Source organism: Amphiprion ocellaris, chromosome 2 (assembly GCF_022539595.1).
Source record: "Amphiprion ocellaris isolate individual 3 ecotype Okinawa chromosome 2, ASM2253959v1, whole genome shotgun sequence".
Classification (NCBI taxonomy): Eukaryota; Metazoa; Chordata; class Actinopteri; family Pomacentridae; genus Amphiprion; species Amphiprion ocellaris.
The window spans coordinates 32628494-32644391 of NC_072767.1; the positions used below are offsets into that span (position 1 = coordinate 32628494).

General features: G+C 40.2%; 1 protein-coding gene across 4 annotated transcripts in view; it reads left to right on the top strand.

Moving 5' to 3' along the window:
* The window catches only part of lpp (LIM domain containing preferred translocation partner in lipoma), a 217564-nt gene extending 202769 nt beyond the window's left edge, over positions 1–14795 (top strand). For all 4 annotated transcript variants that reach the window (XM_023268061.3, XM_035947166.2, XM_055014703.1 and 1 more), the window contains 3 exons: positions 2374–2552; positions 5518–5638; positions 8601–14795. In XM_023268061.3, coding sequence (XP_023123829.2) covers positions 2374–2552; positions 5518–5638; positions 8601–8729 — 429 coding nt within the window. In that variant the 3' untranslated portion in view covers positions 8730–14795. The remainder of the gene's footprint in view (positions 1–2373; positions 2553–5517; positions 5639–8600) is intronic.
* Positions 14796–15898: the final 1103 nt, after the last annotated feature.

Below are 15898 nucleotides of genomic sequence, written 5' to 3' on the forward strand. Positions count from 1 at the left end.
GTCAGGCCTGAGTCTCATGTTCAGAGCAGAGCATATGGGACCTCTTAACTCCCTGTTACATGCTTTGTTTGCCATCACACTCCTCATTCTAACAGACAGCTGTGTCAAACGTGGTTTGGGAGCCCGTTACTAAATACTGAGAAGCCCGGCCGGACTGCACGGGCACGTTTGGTGTTGCGAGAGCACTTTGTGGCAAAAAAGGAAGCATCTCACAATAAGAAAAAGGGGCCACAATTGACTTTAACGCACTCAACTCACCCTTCGGTTCAGCAAGAGGCTGTCTGACCTAAATTCACTTTACCTCATCTGCCTAGACATTTGTTTAGCCTTCTGGGCAAACACTTAGAGAAATGTATGAGGGAGAGGAGGGGAAAAAAAGAATACATATGCTTGAATACATCACATTTAGTGAAGGGAAAAGCAAAACCCGGACATCTGCAGACATATACAGCCCTCTAGTGGTAAACTGCAAAGGACCTGGATGTCTGACAGCGAGGCCATGAAGTCATTTATGCAGAATTTCCTCAACCATCTGTGGAAGTTGTGCCCGACCACAGACCGGAGCACATTTCGTATTTTGACAGCAGACCCAGGTTTGAGTAACAGACCTAATAAATGTTACCTAATCCCAAATAAAAAAGGAGTCACGAGTGAATACTAAAACAACAGCAGAATGAATGAAATGAGGTCATAGAATCTTACCATCAGAGAGAAAGAGAGAAATTTTGTCTTTTGAGTACTGTACTCATTACAATGGCCCGGAGGAACTGTGTGCTGTGAAATCATATGCTCTAGTTAAGCTAAACAAGGGCAAGGTATTCCCACATGAAGGGCAGATGAGAATAAGTAAGTAGAAATGCAGACAGATGAGTAAGAGTTGAGGATGGTTTAGTGCTGTTTGGCCCTGGTATCTTACTGAGATTCTCAGGTTGCAGATATATTCTCCCCCCTCTCTCTCCCTCTTTACCTCCACCTCTCTCTGCCTGTGTGTGCGAGCGTGAGGCAACCCTCCAGGGCTCAGAGCAGCGAGCTCATTAAAGGCTTTATTCCACTTCCAGGATCGAGCAGGATTGCAATATGGACATTGTTTATACACAAATGTTGCCCTGGGAATAATGTTTATTTCTATTACCATCTTGGAGGGGGAGAGAAAAAAAGAATGCAGAGCTTGTCTACACACATTGCTTTTCATGAAATAATGCCTCTCCAGGAGTGCTTTGAAGAAACGGCCGTTTTTCAAACCACTTTTTTTTTTTCTTTCCAGCCTCGAGTCAAACCTCCGCTGCCCTCATACCCTCCAGTGGCACGCGATCGTGTTCTGAAAATCATGTCAGGAGTAGCTGTACAGCCAACCTCATCCTGCAAAGACGCTCCCGCGCTCATTAGCATGCAGACTGTAAATGTCAGTGCGTGTGCAGCCGGACAGGGGGTTTGGTCGGGAGTTTTACCTCGGCAGAGCAGCCACACAAGTGTCATTTTAAACGGCAGGGCCCGGCGGTGCATCTGCGAGGCAGCTGATGACGCAGCGCAGTGTTGCTACACACCCCGAGCTGTGTTTGGAAACACTGAGGCAGCTTGCTACTACAGTGGGAGCCAATGGGAACAGCTGAACCGTGCACTCTTTAGCCCAGCCAAGCACAGAAAGATCTGGGGGGAGAAAGGGGGGAGGATAACAGAGATCCAGGAAATGTCTGAGCGAGAAGCAGCGAAGGCCCATCAGCTCTCACACGGTCACATCAGGCCACACATTGATCACCCGCACATGATATATCCATCCCCACGTAATTGCATTGCTGTTTAGAGAGGCAGTCGTTATTTATGAAATATTGAAATAATAAATGGCGTCTCCCGGCAGATATTAAGAAGAGAGATGCCACAGATAACTCAGAGGCAGGCGGCCGCCACTTCCCCCCGCGGGCTGCTTGCCCAGGCGACTGGCTGCAGAAAACCTGCAGTCATCACAAAGTGGAAATATTTACTGCTCACACCCTCGCATACGGGAGGATGGAGTGTGGGTGAGGGCGACTGAAAAATGACTGTGTTTGTGTTTCGAGAGGAGTGCTAATCAGATTCCTTCAGCATCAGAGGCATTTGAGGACAGCTGAGCTAAAGGTCCTGAGAGTGGATTTATTTGTTGCACAGGCACAAATGGGAGCGGAGCCACCTGAAGTGCCACACTGGCAACATAAAGTCTCAAATCACAAGGTCCAAATCCTTTCCAGAACGCTCACGCTGGTTGAAAAATTTGTTAGCTAATTGTCAACAAGTGCTTGAAGGCCCACTGGAAATGAATCATCAGATTCACCACATTGATCATCAGGTTTGTTGTGTAATCATGTGGGCGTCTGTGGGCTTGTGTGTTTGTGTCTGCAGAACACCCTGGAGACCTGCACCATCTGCAGCAAGCCCATCATGGAGCGCATCCTGCGGGCCACGGGAAAAGCCTACCATCCTCACTGCTTCACCTGCGTGGTTTGTCACCGCAGCCTGGACGGCATCCCGTTCACTGTGGACGCTTCCAACCACATCCACTGCATCGAGGACTTCCACAAGTACGTCATTAACCACTCCATCATGTTTAAAGCTGCACTGATCAGTACTTTTGTATTCAATTTAAACAGTGGGTCAAGTAAACGTTGGTCATGTTAAAGGTGTTGCTCCTACTGTGTGTTTTCACGTCTTTTATCTCATTGTTTTGGTTTTAACCAGCATTCCAAACTCAACAGGCAGCTGTATTCAGGCCAGCAGTTTACGATTCAAGTATGTGAGTTTGCAAACAAAACCAGATATCAAGATAACTCACCAAAGCTGTTTGAATTAGTGTGAAAATACAGTTGTTGTTTGCTGAATTCTCATCATCTTACTTTTGGTTTTATAACATACAGATATGGAAATAATTATTAGATCACCGCTGTTTTTTTCCCTTTAATATTAATAATCTTGTTGAATTTCATCATAGTGGTTCAATAATTACAGAATTGTGTAAATGATATTAAATGTATGTTTTAAAATATGATAGATTGAAATTGTAAAAATGGCAAAATTCACATTATATGTACAAAAATAAACCCTTTCATTTTGTGCATGTGTACTGTGCACTGTACATATGAAGTCAACAGATAAACTAGATGAAATTATAACTAAATGATGCATAAATAAAGATATTTGTGAAAAGAGAGCCATCACTAACCAAGCTGGAATCAACAAAGCAGCATCCATTCCAGTTTTAACTACACAACGCAGTATGGCTTTACTGAGAAGTACAACAAAAGAGGCAGGAAACGCTGGTCACAGTGGCCTAAGAATTGTCTTCAAAGCTGTATATTTACTTAGAAATATTTCAAATTTGAAAATTGAGAAACCCACAATAACCCAACCATCTTTGTGCATTTGTGTTTTACAAATGTTGCGAACTTGACATTTGCTTGTGAATTCTCATGACACTGTTTCACATCCACTCTAAGTGGTCCAAAAGAAAAAGTTAAGCTGCTTCAAAATCTTTCCTGAAATTACACATTCGGTTGTATTTAAGTCTTTATCAATACAGGATCTTCGAGCTTCCTTTTCGGGAAATACTGCAAACTATTTCACAAGGTCAGCAACCTTGATATGTAGACATGAGTTTAATAGTACATTCCTGTCATTGTATCACACTCCACTGATTGCATAACCAGCACATTACCAGAAATGTTCCTTTACTCAGTGACCAGAAGGGAAACAGAAGTAAACAGCTGGCTCTTGGTGTGAGTGCACAGCTCTCGCTTCTTGGAGTAGCTGCAGTGGGCCGTTGTTTAATTCCACATGACAAGTGTGACCTCAGCAGCGCAGCCCTTTGTGTCGAGGAACAGTCACGCCCGGCCCGAGCTGTTTCTCTGCTGCTGTTGTGTTTTTTGTGTGTTTTTTTTAAACTGGCTAATACTGTACGGCCGTGATTCCCCAAAGCCACACACCCCTTCTACTTCCTGATTCCCAGACTATTAAAAAGTGTATGTGAATAGAAGAAGTGTCACAAGATGGGATCTAAAATCTCAGCGGCTTTTCAGATCCTCATCAATGCTATGTTTAGATAGACCTCTTCCTTCTGAAGGCATTTCCAGAGTTACTGCTTTGGAGGTTTGTTCTGTAGATCTTATAGTAACAGACAGTTACGATGTTTGTAAATGTCACACTATATTTAGCAATTTTAGCTTTTGAAATTGAGTGTCATCTTGATATCTGACTATAAATAGTTACATTGAGGGGAAAATGAGCACAAAAAAACTACCAAGAAGTCTGGAAATTTGAGTGTGGAAAAGAGAGGAATTTTAAAATGGAAAATATGTAGAAACCAAACACGTAAATGCAGCATAACTGCAGAATGTTTAATTTTATTTTATGTCTCCTATTTTGTTTATGCAGTTTTAGATATATACATTGTGTCATTAATAAAGTCAAATTAAAGTGAATTAGCCAACGGTCCTTAAACTAATCATGTGTGATGTACACTTTGATCCTACTTTGTCAGCATGTAGTTTTAGGATAACATATGAAAAGTAAAGATCTGCACTATTTCATATCTTTTGTTTAAATGTTTGCTAGCTTTAGCAATCCTCAGATGGATTCTGTTTACTGCTCGGTGTTTAGATGCTGTGAAAGGTGGTCACTGTGGGAACTTTATTTCTTTATTTCTTATATTTTTTGCCGAAAGGTCTGAAAGGCATGTTGTCTTTACAAAAAATACCAAAATGGCATCGATTTTCAAGGCCAGAAACTAAAAAGACTGAAAAAATCATCAGCTTTTCAACAGTCCTTCAAGTACTTACCTGTGACATCTAGTTCCATCTGGAAAGTAAAAATTGTAATCTTTAATCAAAGTCATTTTATTTTAAATGTCACACACCTTTCTACATGTTTTTAAAATGTGGCCAAAAAAAATTACTATGGTGACTCACCAGAAAATAATGAAAATAAAACATCTTCGATCCTCGTTACAGAAAGCATTCAGCTCGGCTGCAACCAGCAGTCATGTGATAAATGTTCAGGATTATCGGCTGAGCTGCAGGCTGTGTTTACACAAATCAGAGAGGAAACACGGATAGAAACACTAAAACTGTTAGTAGTAAAAATATGTGCACTATGCAGAGTGGCGTTTAGTATTAGTGACATGCATGGACATATGGACACAAAATTTTGTACACATCGATTCCTTTTTTCTTGTAAAACAAATAAAGCAATTCCAACTTGTTCTTTTTTATAATTCATGGCAATACAACTCTGTCAAACTGCACCAAAGACATTTTTGAGTTCTCTCTACTTCACGCCTTGGTTGTGCTGTTTCCATAGAGGTGCAGGACTTGAGTAAAATACGTTAAAGTAATTACTATTTGCAGCCCTGCTTGTATTTGCACTGTCAAACATGTTACTATACTGAGATCACCAGGCTTCTAAGAAATGCTGAATTGTATCACTGCTGGTCAGATTATGTCAGTATTTGCTGCTGTTCTGAGCTCTTTTTGTTGCCCTTGGTTGTTTTCACAGGAAGTTTGCTCCCCGCTGCTGTGTTTGCTCTGAGCCCATCATGCCGGCACCTGGTCAGGAAGAAACTGTTCGTATTGTGGCTCTGGACCGTGACTTCCACGTGCAGTGTTACCGCTGCGAGGTATCTGCCTCTATGCCTCTATTCTCTCTTGGTATTCCAGCTCCCTATAATTAGCGGCTATGTAGCGTGTTGCAGGTGAGAGTCATTACTGCGTGATGGTATAAAGCATAACGCCCATCCCCCAAGTCACCTTTATATAGAGACGAGTGAATCATCCCTCTCTTACCTGCCTCGAAATAGCTTTTCCCTCTCTCCTCTGCAAAGTTCATGGACTTACATAGTAACCAATCTGTCAGCCGCCGCTCGCCTTGTTGATAAGCTGCGCTGAGACGTTACGTGCCCGGCTAAAAGAGAAGTAACGTGTCACATTGTCAAAGAGCCATGCCAGCGTGAGCACACAGAGCGTTTGGCAGACATAAAGGTCAAAGGAAAGCAAAGCAGATTAGTTCAGCTGAAGGGGCTCAACCAGAGAAGAGTTTTGTCACCAGGGAGCCATGAGTAGATGGAGTTGTAATTCTGTGTGTGAGAGTGCGCTCAAGAGGTTGAGAGTGTAACCCGGTGTCACACTCGGTGAGACAATAACGCCAAAACATTGTGTGCATCTGTACTTTTTTGTGTGAAATTCTTATCCTGTAGAAGGTGCACATGGCCAAAACTTCTTTACAGGACAAAAACAAACTGAACGTTCTGCACACTAGACTCTAACAGAGCAACATTTCAGGGTAATGGAGATCTTTATCAGGGATCATCAAGGAAGAGAAAAGACACAAACACACTCATCACTCAGGTATTTGTGAGCTCCATGATTAAGAGCGGTTCTGCTCCCAGACTGGATCAATCAGAGCTCGATAGCACTGTCTGTTACTTCCTTTTTTGGGAATGAAGTATGCCAAAATAGAGATAAAACACTTTGGAAAAAGAACATGTTGAGTCTACTAGATCACAAAGATTCAATAAAATGTAATATATGAATCTGCCCATGATTCAAAAAGGAAATGGTTATCAGAGCAGCTACTGCAAAAAGTCTCTTTGAAGCTGTTCTTAGTCACAGCGGTGCTTTGAGCTGGAATGTCAACAGGTCAACATGCTCATAGTAGCCACATTTACACGAAAACGAATTGAATTATGCTTTAGAAATGTCACAATTGTGGGGGAAAAAAAGAGAAAAAGGAAATTTGCCTTATCTCTAGTAACTCTCTTTGGAGTGAATGAACAAAGCTGTGTAGTGTCGATACGTTACACACGGCTGTAATAAACAGAGTAGAAGATGCCAGAAAAATAATTTATTAATTGTCAACTTCTAAAAAACTCAGATGAAACAAAACTTTATGAGAAGTCTTCAGTAGTTGTTTTCAGTTGGGAAAGTTGAACTTAACCCTCCCATCAGGTGGTTTTGGGCACGTTTAATGCTGTCTGGAGGTAAAGACTACACAAGCAGCAGAAACCACTCATCAGTCATGTTAGTTAAATATTCTCTACATCACAGTTTATTCAAAAAAGATGGTTTTGTCTTCCATGAAGGCTTTCAAAAAAGCCAGAAAAAACCACCTCATCTTTCCTCATCCATTTTCTCAACATTAATGAATGTGATACTTCAAAACTTTCAGAAAGATGCGATTTTAAAACATGGTTAGTGACAGAGGAAAGGTGTTTTACAATATTTACCCTCCACGATTCATGAAATCACATATGAAGCCTGCAAACCATCACACTGCCCCACTGAAACTAGTGAGCTGAAACATAAGGCTGATGTGTTTTTAGGTAAAATTCACCATGTAGGCGACATAACAAACCTCCCGAATTCTGTTTTCTTGCTCATAGAACCGGAGTTACGTCCAGCAGCTACTACTAGCTGTTTCTTTGCACTCTTGAGTTAACGTCACGGTTGAAGCCGTCATGTCCTGCACTGTTAGGAAAACACAAACCGCCTATACAGAACATATATAGGTAGTGAGATGACGTACAAAGGGTTTCATTTACTGTCATCACTTCCACTCAGCCTACATTTCTTCATGCATTCTTTGTAAGTACGAAGTCATTTACATACCGCTGTGTGTTTAGGTAACTAAACTTTATTACACAAGATTGCAGCTACAGCTTCTTCTCCTGAATCCAACAATGGCTTTCTTTGAGTGTGTGAGGAGGGTGACAGCAACAAAACATTGAAATGAGTGAAATTAAAGATTGCGTTTAAAGCAGGCAGTTTTACAACCAATCACAATAATGATGTCAGCGAATAAATCAGACAGTGCACAGGCAAATTAGTGACTGTGTTGTTGTTGTTGTTCTGACTGGTCTTGAAATTAAATCCTGAGTCCTTTGTGTCTGAGACCAAGACCAAATAAAAATGAGTCAATTCTGTGACAAAACCTTCAACAAGCGTTAAGTTCTGCAGCACCACTAAATAACAGTAGATCCAAATACAGCTGAATGAGTTGTAAACTGTGAGAACCGGTGCAAGTATGAAAAGGTGAGGAAGAACTGATGAATTCCTCCTGAAAGGGGCCCTAAGTCTCTGGGCAAAATCTCTGCAATCCATCCATTGTGAACCGACCATCTTTATAATCACACAGGCTAAAAAAAATATGTTTTACTTGCACAAAAAAGCTTAAACTAGGGCTTGAACTACAATCACTGAAAGAAACCAAAACAAAAGAAAGACAACTAGAGGACACAGATATTTACTCCTGGGAGAGACGAGACTCAAAATATGTATCTTAAAATCTGTAACAGAGAAGGAGAATTTTACTGTCAGACTTTGCTAAGATCTTTGTATAAACCCTTTAATGTGGGAGTTTTATGACTGACTGTTCCTCAGTACCAACCAGTTGTTTTCCTTTCTGACTCAAAACCACAACACAGGCTTTTCTCCTCCTGTAACGTGACACTGGCGGAGCTTTTAAACGGCAGTAAATGTGCCATTTAGTGCGCGAGCACAGAAGGGATGAATGTGTCTGATCGGTGAGCGTGGCTAATGACTCTGTCTGTGTTTGTGGACTAACAGGCTATCTGTGTCCTGCAGGACTGTGGCTCTCTGCTCTCAGAGGGGGATAACCAGGGCTGCTACCCGCTGGACGGACACGTCCTCTGCAAAAACTGTAACACCAGCCGCATCCAGGCCCTCACCGCCAAGGCCACCACGGACCTCTGAACAGCCGCTCACCTCCACTGTGATAACCCAGTGCTCGCTCTGTCTCTCTCTGTCTTCCTCTGCAAACATACCCAACCACAGACGCCTGCATTCCTCTGCATAAACATATGTATCCCCCTATATACACTATATAAATATATATATATATATATATATATCCACCTTCAGTTACAAGAAGTAGCCTCACATCCACCTGCATTCGTGTAACTATCGACTCGGTACAGTCACTGCAGACGAAGCTGCGTGTTATTTAACTGTATGTTTATAAAAGGAATAGTTCAACATTTCGGCAAGTTACATCCTTTCTGGCAAGAAGGGAACTCTCTTGTCTGTACGCTACAAAAAAAGGTAACAAAATCTGTCTTCGAGCACCTCTAAAGCTCACTGAAACTGGGATTACATATTCACTTATATATTACATCTTTTTATTGTAAACATGCCAATGTAACTAGCTCACTCTCAGCCACAAAGCATTGAAGCATATTTCCTGAAATGTTGAACTGTGCTTTAAATAATCACTCCAAATCCATCATAAAACAATATACATAATATCTTTAGTTATCATCACTGTGTGTGTTTCAGCCATCCATGCATCCACCCACATGTTCCTCGCTGACCTAAAATGTCCACTAGAACATGCAAAAATGTTTGGCACCTCTCCTCTGCAGGTGAAATCATGGTTGGATGTGTGTGGCTTTGAGAAAACCCATGTGTTGTCTCTAACATGCCTTTTATTCCGTAGTGCAGATCCACATACAGTGCAGTGCACAAACGGGGATAAAATTACACACCAAACGCCATGATTGCAAAACAGTTCTGCATAACTGAACACCAAAGAATTGAATTTAAACTGCCATATTTCCTGTGCACTTACTTTACATGCAACTATATGAAAACATTATTTACAGTGTACTGATTGGAACTGCAGGAACTACAAACAGTAATTCCTGCTGTCAAGAACAAAACAGGCAGCTGCTGGATGAAATTCCCTTTTTAGAACACATTATTTTCTTCATGTTTTCCAGTTGAATTTTCTTTAATGTATACGGTAGGTTATTTTCCGTTGGCCTCACCAGTACAATCATGTGAGTCTGTTCATGTAAACACGGCCTTATATTTGAATTTAATTATATATTTTTTCAACAGATGAGTATGTAACTTGCCCCATCCATCGCGCCGTAGATTAGATCAGTGCTTGTACTGTAAGTAGTCTGGCGGAGATAAGGAATATTACACGGCTATGCAATTTTTAATGCTAATTGCATCGACACTTTATAAGAAATTTTATGAATAAGGAAATATTTTACGTGTACAGATGCAAGAATAAGTGTCCTTATAGTAACCCTTTAATCAAAAGTATGCTGTACTGTGTGACTTTGTGTGTCCCTGTGCTGTCTGTCAGTATTGATTGTGCCATTGACACTCATCTTTTATATTTAGTGTTTGTTTAAAGTTGATGGGTGAAGAAGGGACCATGAGAGTTTCCCAAAAAATTATTTTATTAAGTCTGAGAGTTGTGGACCAGTAGTGGAATAATTTAATCTGATCATTCAATATAATTACTGCAGCAGTACGAGTAGTGCAACTTTCAACGGCGAGTTAAAGGCACCCTGTGGAGTTTTTCACCGCTAGTGGCTCTATGGAGCAGTTGTTTCTGTGCCTTCATTTTGTTTTACACTGGCCCACATGCAGAGGTGGAGCCAGTGATGTCACCAGGTGAGGAGAAGATCCTCCCTGGAATTTGACTGGCCACCTACTAGTTCACCTACGACACCTAGAGTAGGAGGGTGTTAGGTTTACTTACAGTATGAGAACATCTGAATGATGTAAAATTACCTCGATGTAACATCAAGAAGATGCGAAATGATGACAGACATAAAATAACAATAAAATGACAAAAAAACAAACTAAAAAGGATGAAAAACAAAGGGACAAAAACTACAAAGAGATATACAATGACTACAAGATGACACAAAAGAACTACAAAGACCCACAGAATGACTACAAAGAAATGCAAAATGATGACAAAATGAAACAAAACAACAAAGACGTGCACGGCTTGAGATTCATGCAAAATGATTACAAAAAGATACAAAATGGCTGCAACACATGAAACGACCACAAACTGTTGCAAACAAAATATGTAAGGACATAAAAGAACTAAATATAACAAAAAAATGCAAACAGAAAAATGTCAAAGTGATACAAAATGCCTAGAAATACATACAAAACTGTAATGACAGAAAACGACTACAAAGAGATTGAAGATGTCGTGGGGTAACGACAGGCGACAATGAAGAAATTCAACATGTTAAAGGAGATATTTAACAATTGCACAGAATTACAGGGATCTGCAAAGAGATGTAAAACAGACTGAAAGTGGTGTCAAAGAACTACAAAGAGACAAAACGACAAACTCACTATAGAGTGATGCAAAACAACCAAACTGACTCACAGAACGACTCCAAACCAAGTATGTGGGCGACATGATGCACGTTTTTTTTGCTGTTTTGCACTACTGCGATGATCGACAGTTTGTGGCATTAGCATGCAGCACGGTGTAGCACAATCTACAGGCTAAAAAATAAGGACCTGAAAATTCTATGATTTATTTTGAAAAGAAATTGCATTTTAGGTGAAAACACCAAAACACAGTGTTAATTTGTTTCCAAGAAAACTCCACAGGATACCTTTAAACAACAAAGACAACGTGGTTAATAAGTATTAAGTTGTATTTGATTGATAGTTTATTAGCCGGATTAGTTTACATCCAGCCACTTAATACAACAGAGTATTTCCCAACCTGCCTCATAGATGTCTTGTGTATGTGAATGGTTATATTATGAACAAAGCAAATAATTATGATTTTAGAGAATTCTTTTTTCTTCTCTTTACTGTTTTCCTCAAACATGAAATAATGGTGTTTAATGCCAAGTGAAATGCAAACAAAAATCTCTAAATGCTGTATCTGTTGTCATCAGGACGTTCTATCACAGCAGATCACGTTTCGCTGTTTTAACCCAGGTAAGACTTTGTAAACAACTGTGCTAATAATGCTAGTGGTAAGTTAACACTAAATGGTAAGTTGACATCTATCAAAACTTAGCCAGGACACATTTTCTACATAAAAACTGACTAAAGTTACTATTCGAAATGTAAAGGAGTACTTAAAGGTGAAGAGGTGACTCGCTGGCTGGACAGTTTGTATTTGGTAGCAGACAGAACCAGCGTTTACTCACTTCCATGCCTGAAGCAGGGACGGAGCGAAGGCTGGTTCTCCAAAAGGTTAGACAACCTAAACTTCATGTCCTCAGGAAGTTTTCCATCAATATTTGGAGCCGCATCCTTGTAGACGACCAGTTCATCGGTCACATACAGAAACCCAAAAGACAGCAAGACTTGTACAGTTTAGTGAGATCCGAGTCCACCACTTGAAATGCAAATTTGTTATGTGGCTTGAAGATATTTTAAAATGTCTCAGTAGTGTCACAAAACTCTTTTTCCAGCTATTCAGAGACATTATTTACAGTCATTTTCATGCATCCTTCATTGTAAATCGCAGTTCATTTTGAAGATGATGAGCTAAAGCTTTGGAACAAAGACATTCAAATTTTCTCTTTAGCCAGAGAAGATGTTTGTTTTTATTTTATCTCTACTGCTTTGAAAACAGCCACACAGTATATCACACTGGCTGCATTATGTGCAAGAGCAGATCCATCGTTTTGCCCATTTGACACTTGACTCAGTCATCTGATTACTGCTGGCTGAGACTCTCCATCTATCATTGTCACGTATGTTGCTGTGCACATGGATGTTGCTGGGGAACCAGTTGGAATCTCACTTTATCTCTGTGTTAAAGAACAATACAGACCCTTCAGACCTGCTTAGATAATCTGACAGCGGAGTTGAAGTTGCACCAACAAATTCACATCAGGTGATGAAAACACGGTTTTTCAACGTGATCTAACAGGCAGAAGTTTAAAAAAAAACTACAGTTATTATCATTATTAATGCTCTAAATGCAGCTGTAGTTTACAGGCTGTGTAGCAGGACAGTTGATGGCTTTACTTTAATTTCTCCAACAGCCTGAAAGCGTTTTTTCAGGACTTAGCGCACAGCTGAATCATCCTCGTCCTCTGTTCAACTACATTACTGACACTGTGGGTAGTATACAGAAAACTAGCCATATCAACATCAAAATATATTCCACAATATTGCACAAAGCATACTTTCCACATACTGTATTCAATACAAAAGTCTGGAAGATGTTTGTAATTAAACATTAACTTCTTTCATGTGAGGAATAATATACCGGTAGTCCATGGTTGTCTGATGAGCTATGGCAATATTATTTGACAGTGAAATGAGCTGTTCTTATAGTTTGGTATGGTAAAAATGTATGCAGTTGATTAAAAGTTGAACAACATTGTGTCAAATCTAAGCAATTTTTAACAGCACACAAGTTGCGAGAATTAAAAGCTGCACCAATCAATATTTGTATATTGACGATGGATTAAATAACTGCAAAGCGAAAGGTGCTATTCACTGTTGTACAAAAACATAGACTGCATAAAAAGATGGACGTAGCAATGTGACGTCACTAACTGGTTTGTGGACGTCATTCTGAAGCCTCGAGTTTAGAATTTCTCCGTCTTTGTTTTTTGAAACCAGACAGGACCAACCATGTACCCTGATTCGTTCGTGACTTGTCGATCAAAAGGTAGCCACGCCCTAAAACATTCCCTGTTTTATTTCTATTTTCCTCTAAATATTTTACTAAATTAACATCATGCTGTATTGAACGAGACTTGAAATTAGCAATTGAGACCATAGACCCATTAGTAAAATGTTTACTGAGGTAACTAATCAAGTGAGAATTAGGGTCATTTTCTCACACACTTCTATATAATCACTTCTTGCATCCAGAAGTCGCCCCCTGCTGGTTGTTTAAGGCACTTTACAGACCTGGAGGCTACGTCCATCTTTAACATCCAGCTATAATAAGCAGCAGTTTTCAGTGAAATAGTTGTGATGAATCTATGCTATTCTCTGACCTGCCTCACAGACAAAGTTAGCAGCTAGCCGATGATCACTGTGTAACATTTAGCTGCTGATACTTCATTTAGGAAACCAAAACACAACATCAAATAAACGCTAATGTAGCTCCATAACTGCGGGTTGGCTGTTTGCTACCATGTTAGTCGTATCTCTGTCAAAATAAGAGTTGGGGGTTATAGTTTGTTAGTATTTAACTACAATTTAATGTAAAAGATAGCCGGTGAAGTTAGAGAAAAGCTAAAATGCTTTAAAATAAGAGCTACAAGCTGCTCACCAAGCAGGAAACAAATGATTTTATTAGTGATGAATGACTTAGCTGGTTTTAAAAATAACATTTAGTGTTACTGCATTTTATTATTGGCTTATTAGCACATGTTTTGTACAAAGCGTACCCTGGTCTGGTCCATGTGCACAGAGTTAAATCTCTGCTGTGGGCTGTTGTTGATGTGCCAAAGCTGTATTAAACTCTCCTGTTGAGGGTTTTCCTGCACCGTCTCTGGACACATCACACATCTTCATGGGAGCTCATATGAATATACAGCATGAATCCTCCAACAAAGCTTGACGCTACAAGTATAAACTAGACCGTTTAATGATTTTTTTTTAAAAAATTTGTTCTGTGTATTTATGTTGTCTACTGTCTTTGTTCTGCCCTTGTTTGCGAAAGTGCCTTTGGCTGAGCAGTATTGAATCACTATACTGTTGCTGTGTATTTCATATTTCTCCATGCCTCAAAGATTTTGCCTTGTTTCCTTGTTTTGTTTTTTACCAAAGTAAATAAAGAGGATCCCTTTTGTTTGGACCAACTCTGAATGCACACAGTAGATGTTTCCACCAGGTGTGGTGCTTTAGGCTGCAGCAGCTGTGTTTTAAGTGGTGTTGAGTGTGAAACTCACCTTAAAGAGCCTGATCTGCTGTTGTTAAAGTAACGCATCTGTTCTTGATCTTTGGAAGGGGCACGATGTAGTCTTGTTTTTATTCTTTCCTCAATAAAAGCTTTGCAATAGCGTCACGTCTCCGCTTCCTTTTTTCGACATTTTGTTCAATTATATGAGAAAACATTAAAATGGTCTCTCTTTCCGATTCAGGCCCAACATGCCCTGACTGTGCGCTGCCCCCCTTCCCCTGCTGCTGGTTAACATTTGCCCTTTTTGGCTCGTGGTCCACCGGATAGCCCAGGTAATGAGCTCCCTCTGTCTGTCTTCTCCCCTGAAACCTGCCAGTGACCTCCTGTGCAGCGTACCTGCAGATGAAAGAGATTTATTCCCAACAAGTAAAACCCAGGGCTACTTCACTCTCTTCAGGAGTCATTTAAAAGCCCTTCAGCGGCAGCTAGCGCCCCGTGCTTAACCAGCTCCGATTCATTTCTTCCTGTCTCTTACTGCGACTCCCTAACCGCTCTTTAGAAGAATTGGAATCACCTGTCTAATAGAAATCCTACACTCACCGTAGTCTTTTGAGTGTACATCTGGGACAACGGTTTAATTACACAGAGATACAGTGTGCAGTCTCCTCTTTTTTTTTTTTTTTGTGGCCACGATCAGCAAATGCACTCAGCTATGAAGTATGCTTACTGCTGGGATCAGCTTGATGGAGTTGTTAGAATAATTTAAAGACCTCCTTTTTTTTCCTGTTGCCTTTCCAAGACCCGCTTGATTTAATCCTTTCCATTTATCATCTTTACTTGGTTGCTGCATATCAGCAGTAAGTCACTGAGCATTTCATTTTCCTCCCTGCAGACTGCAAAATTGAAACAGCAATCAGAAATTTAGGAAGGGGCAAAACTAGAAAGTGTACATTATTCTACAAACCAAAAAGAAGGAAGCAGCAGTTGTGAGGTTTCTTCTAGTCACTCAGACATAATGTCTATTATTTAAGTGTTGTTCACCCCTTTGTTATATTATTTAAATGCCAGTTAATTCAAAATGATCTCACCTCTCAGTAATTGCATTATTTCTAAGTTGACGAGTGTTTCCTCTGATAAACAACTAAATCCAAGTACTTTAGTGGCACTATGTTGACAATACAGTAGAGTAAAAACTCATAATGCACAATACTGAATACACCTGTGATTTCCTCTTCTTTCTTAGCTTTTTAGTTTCTTTCTATGA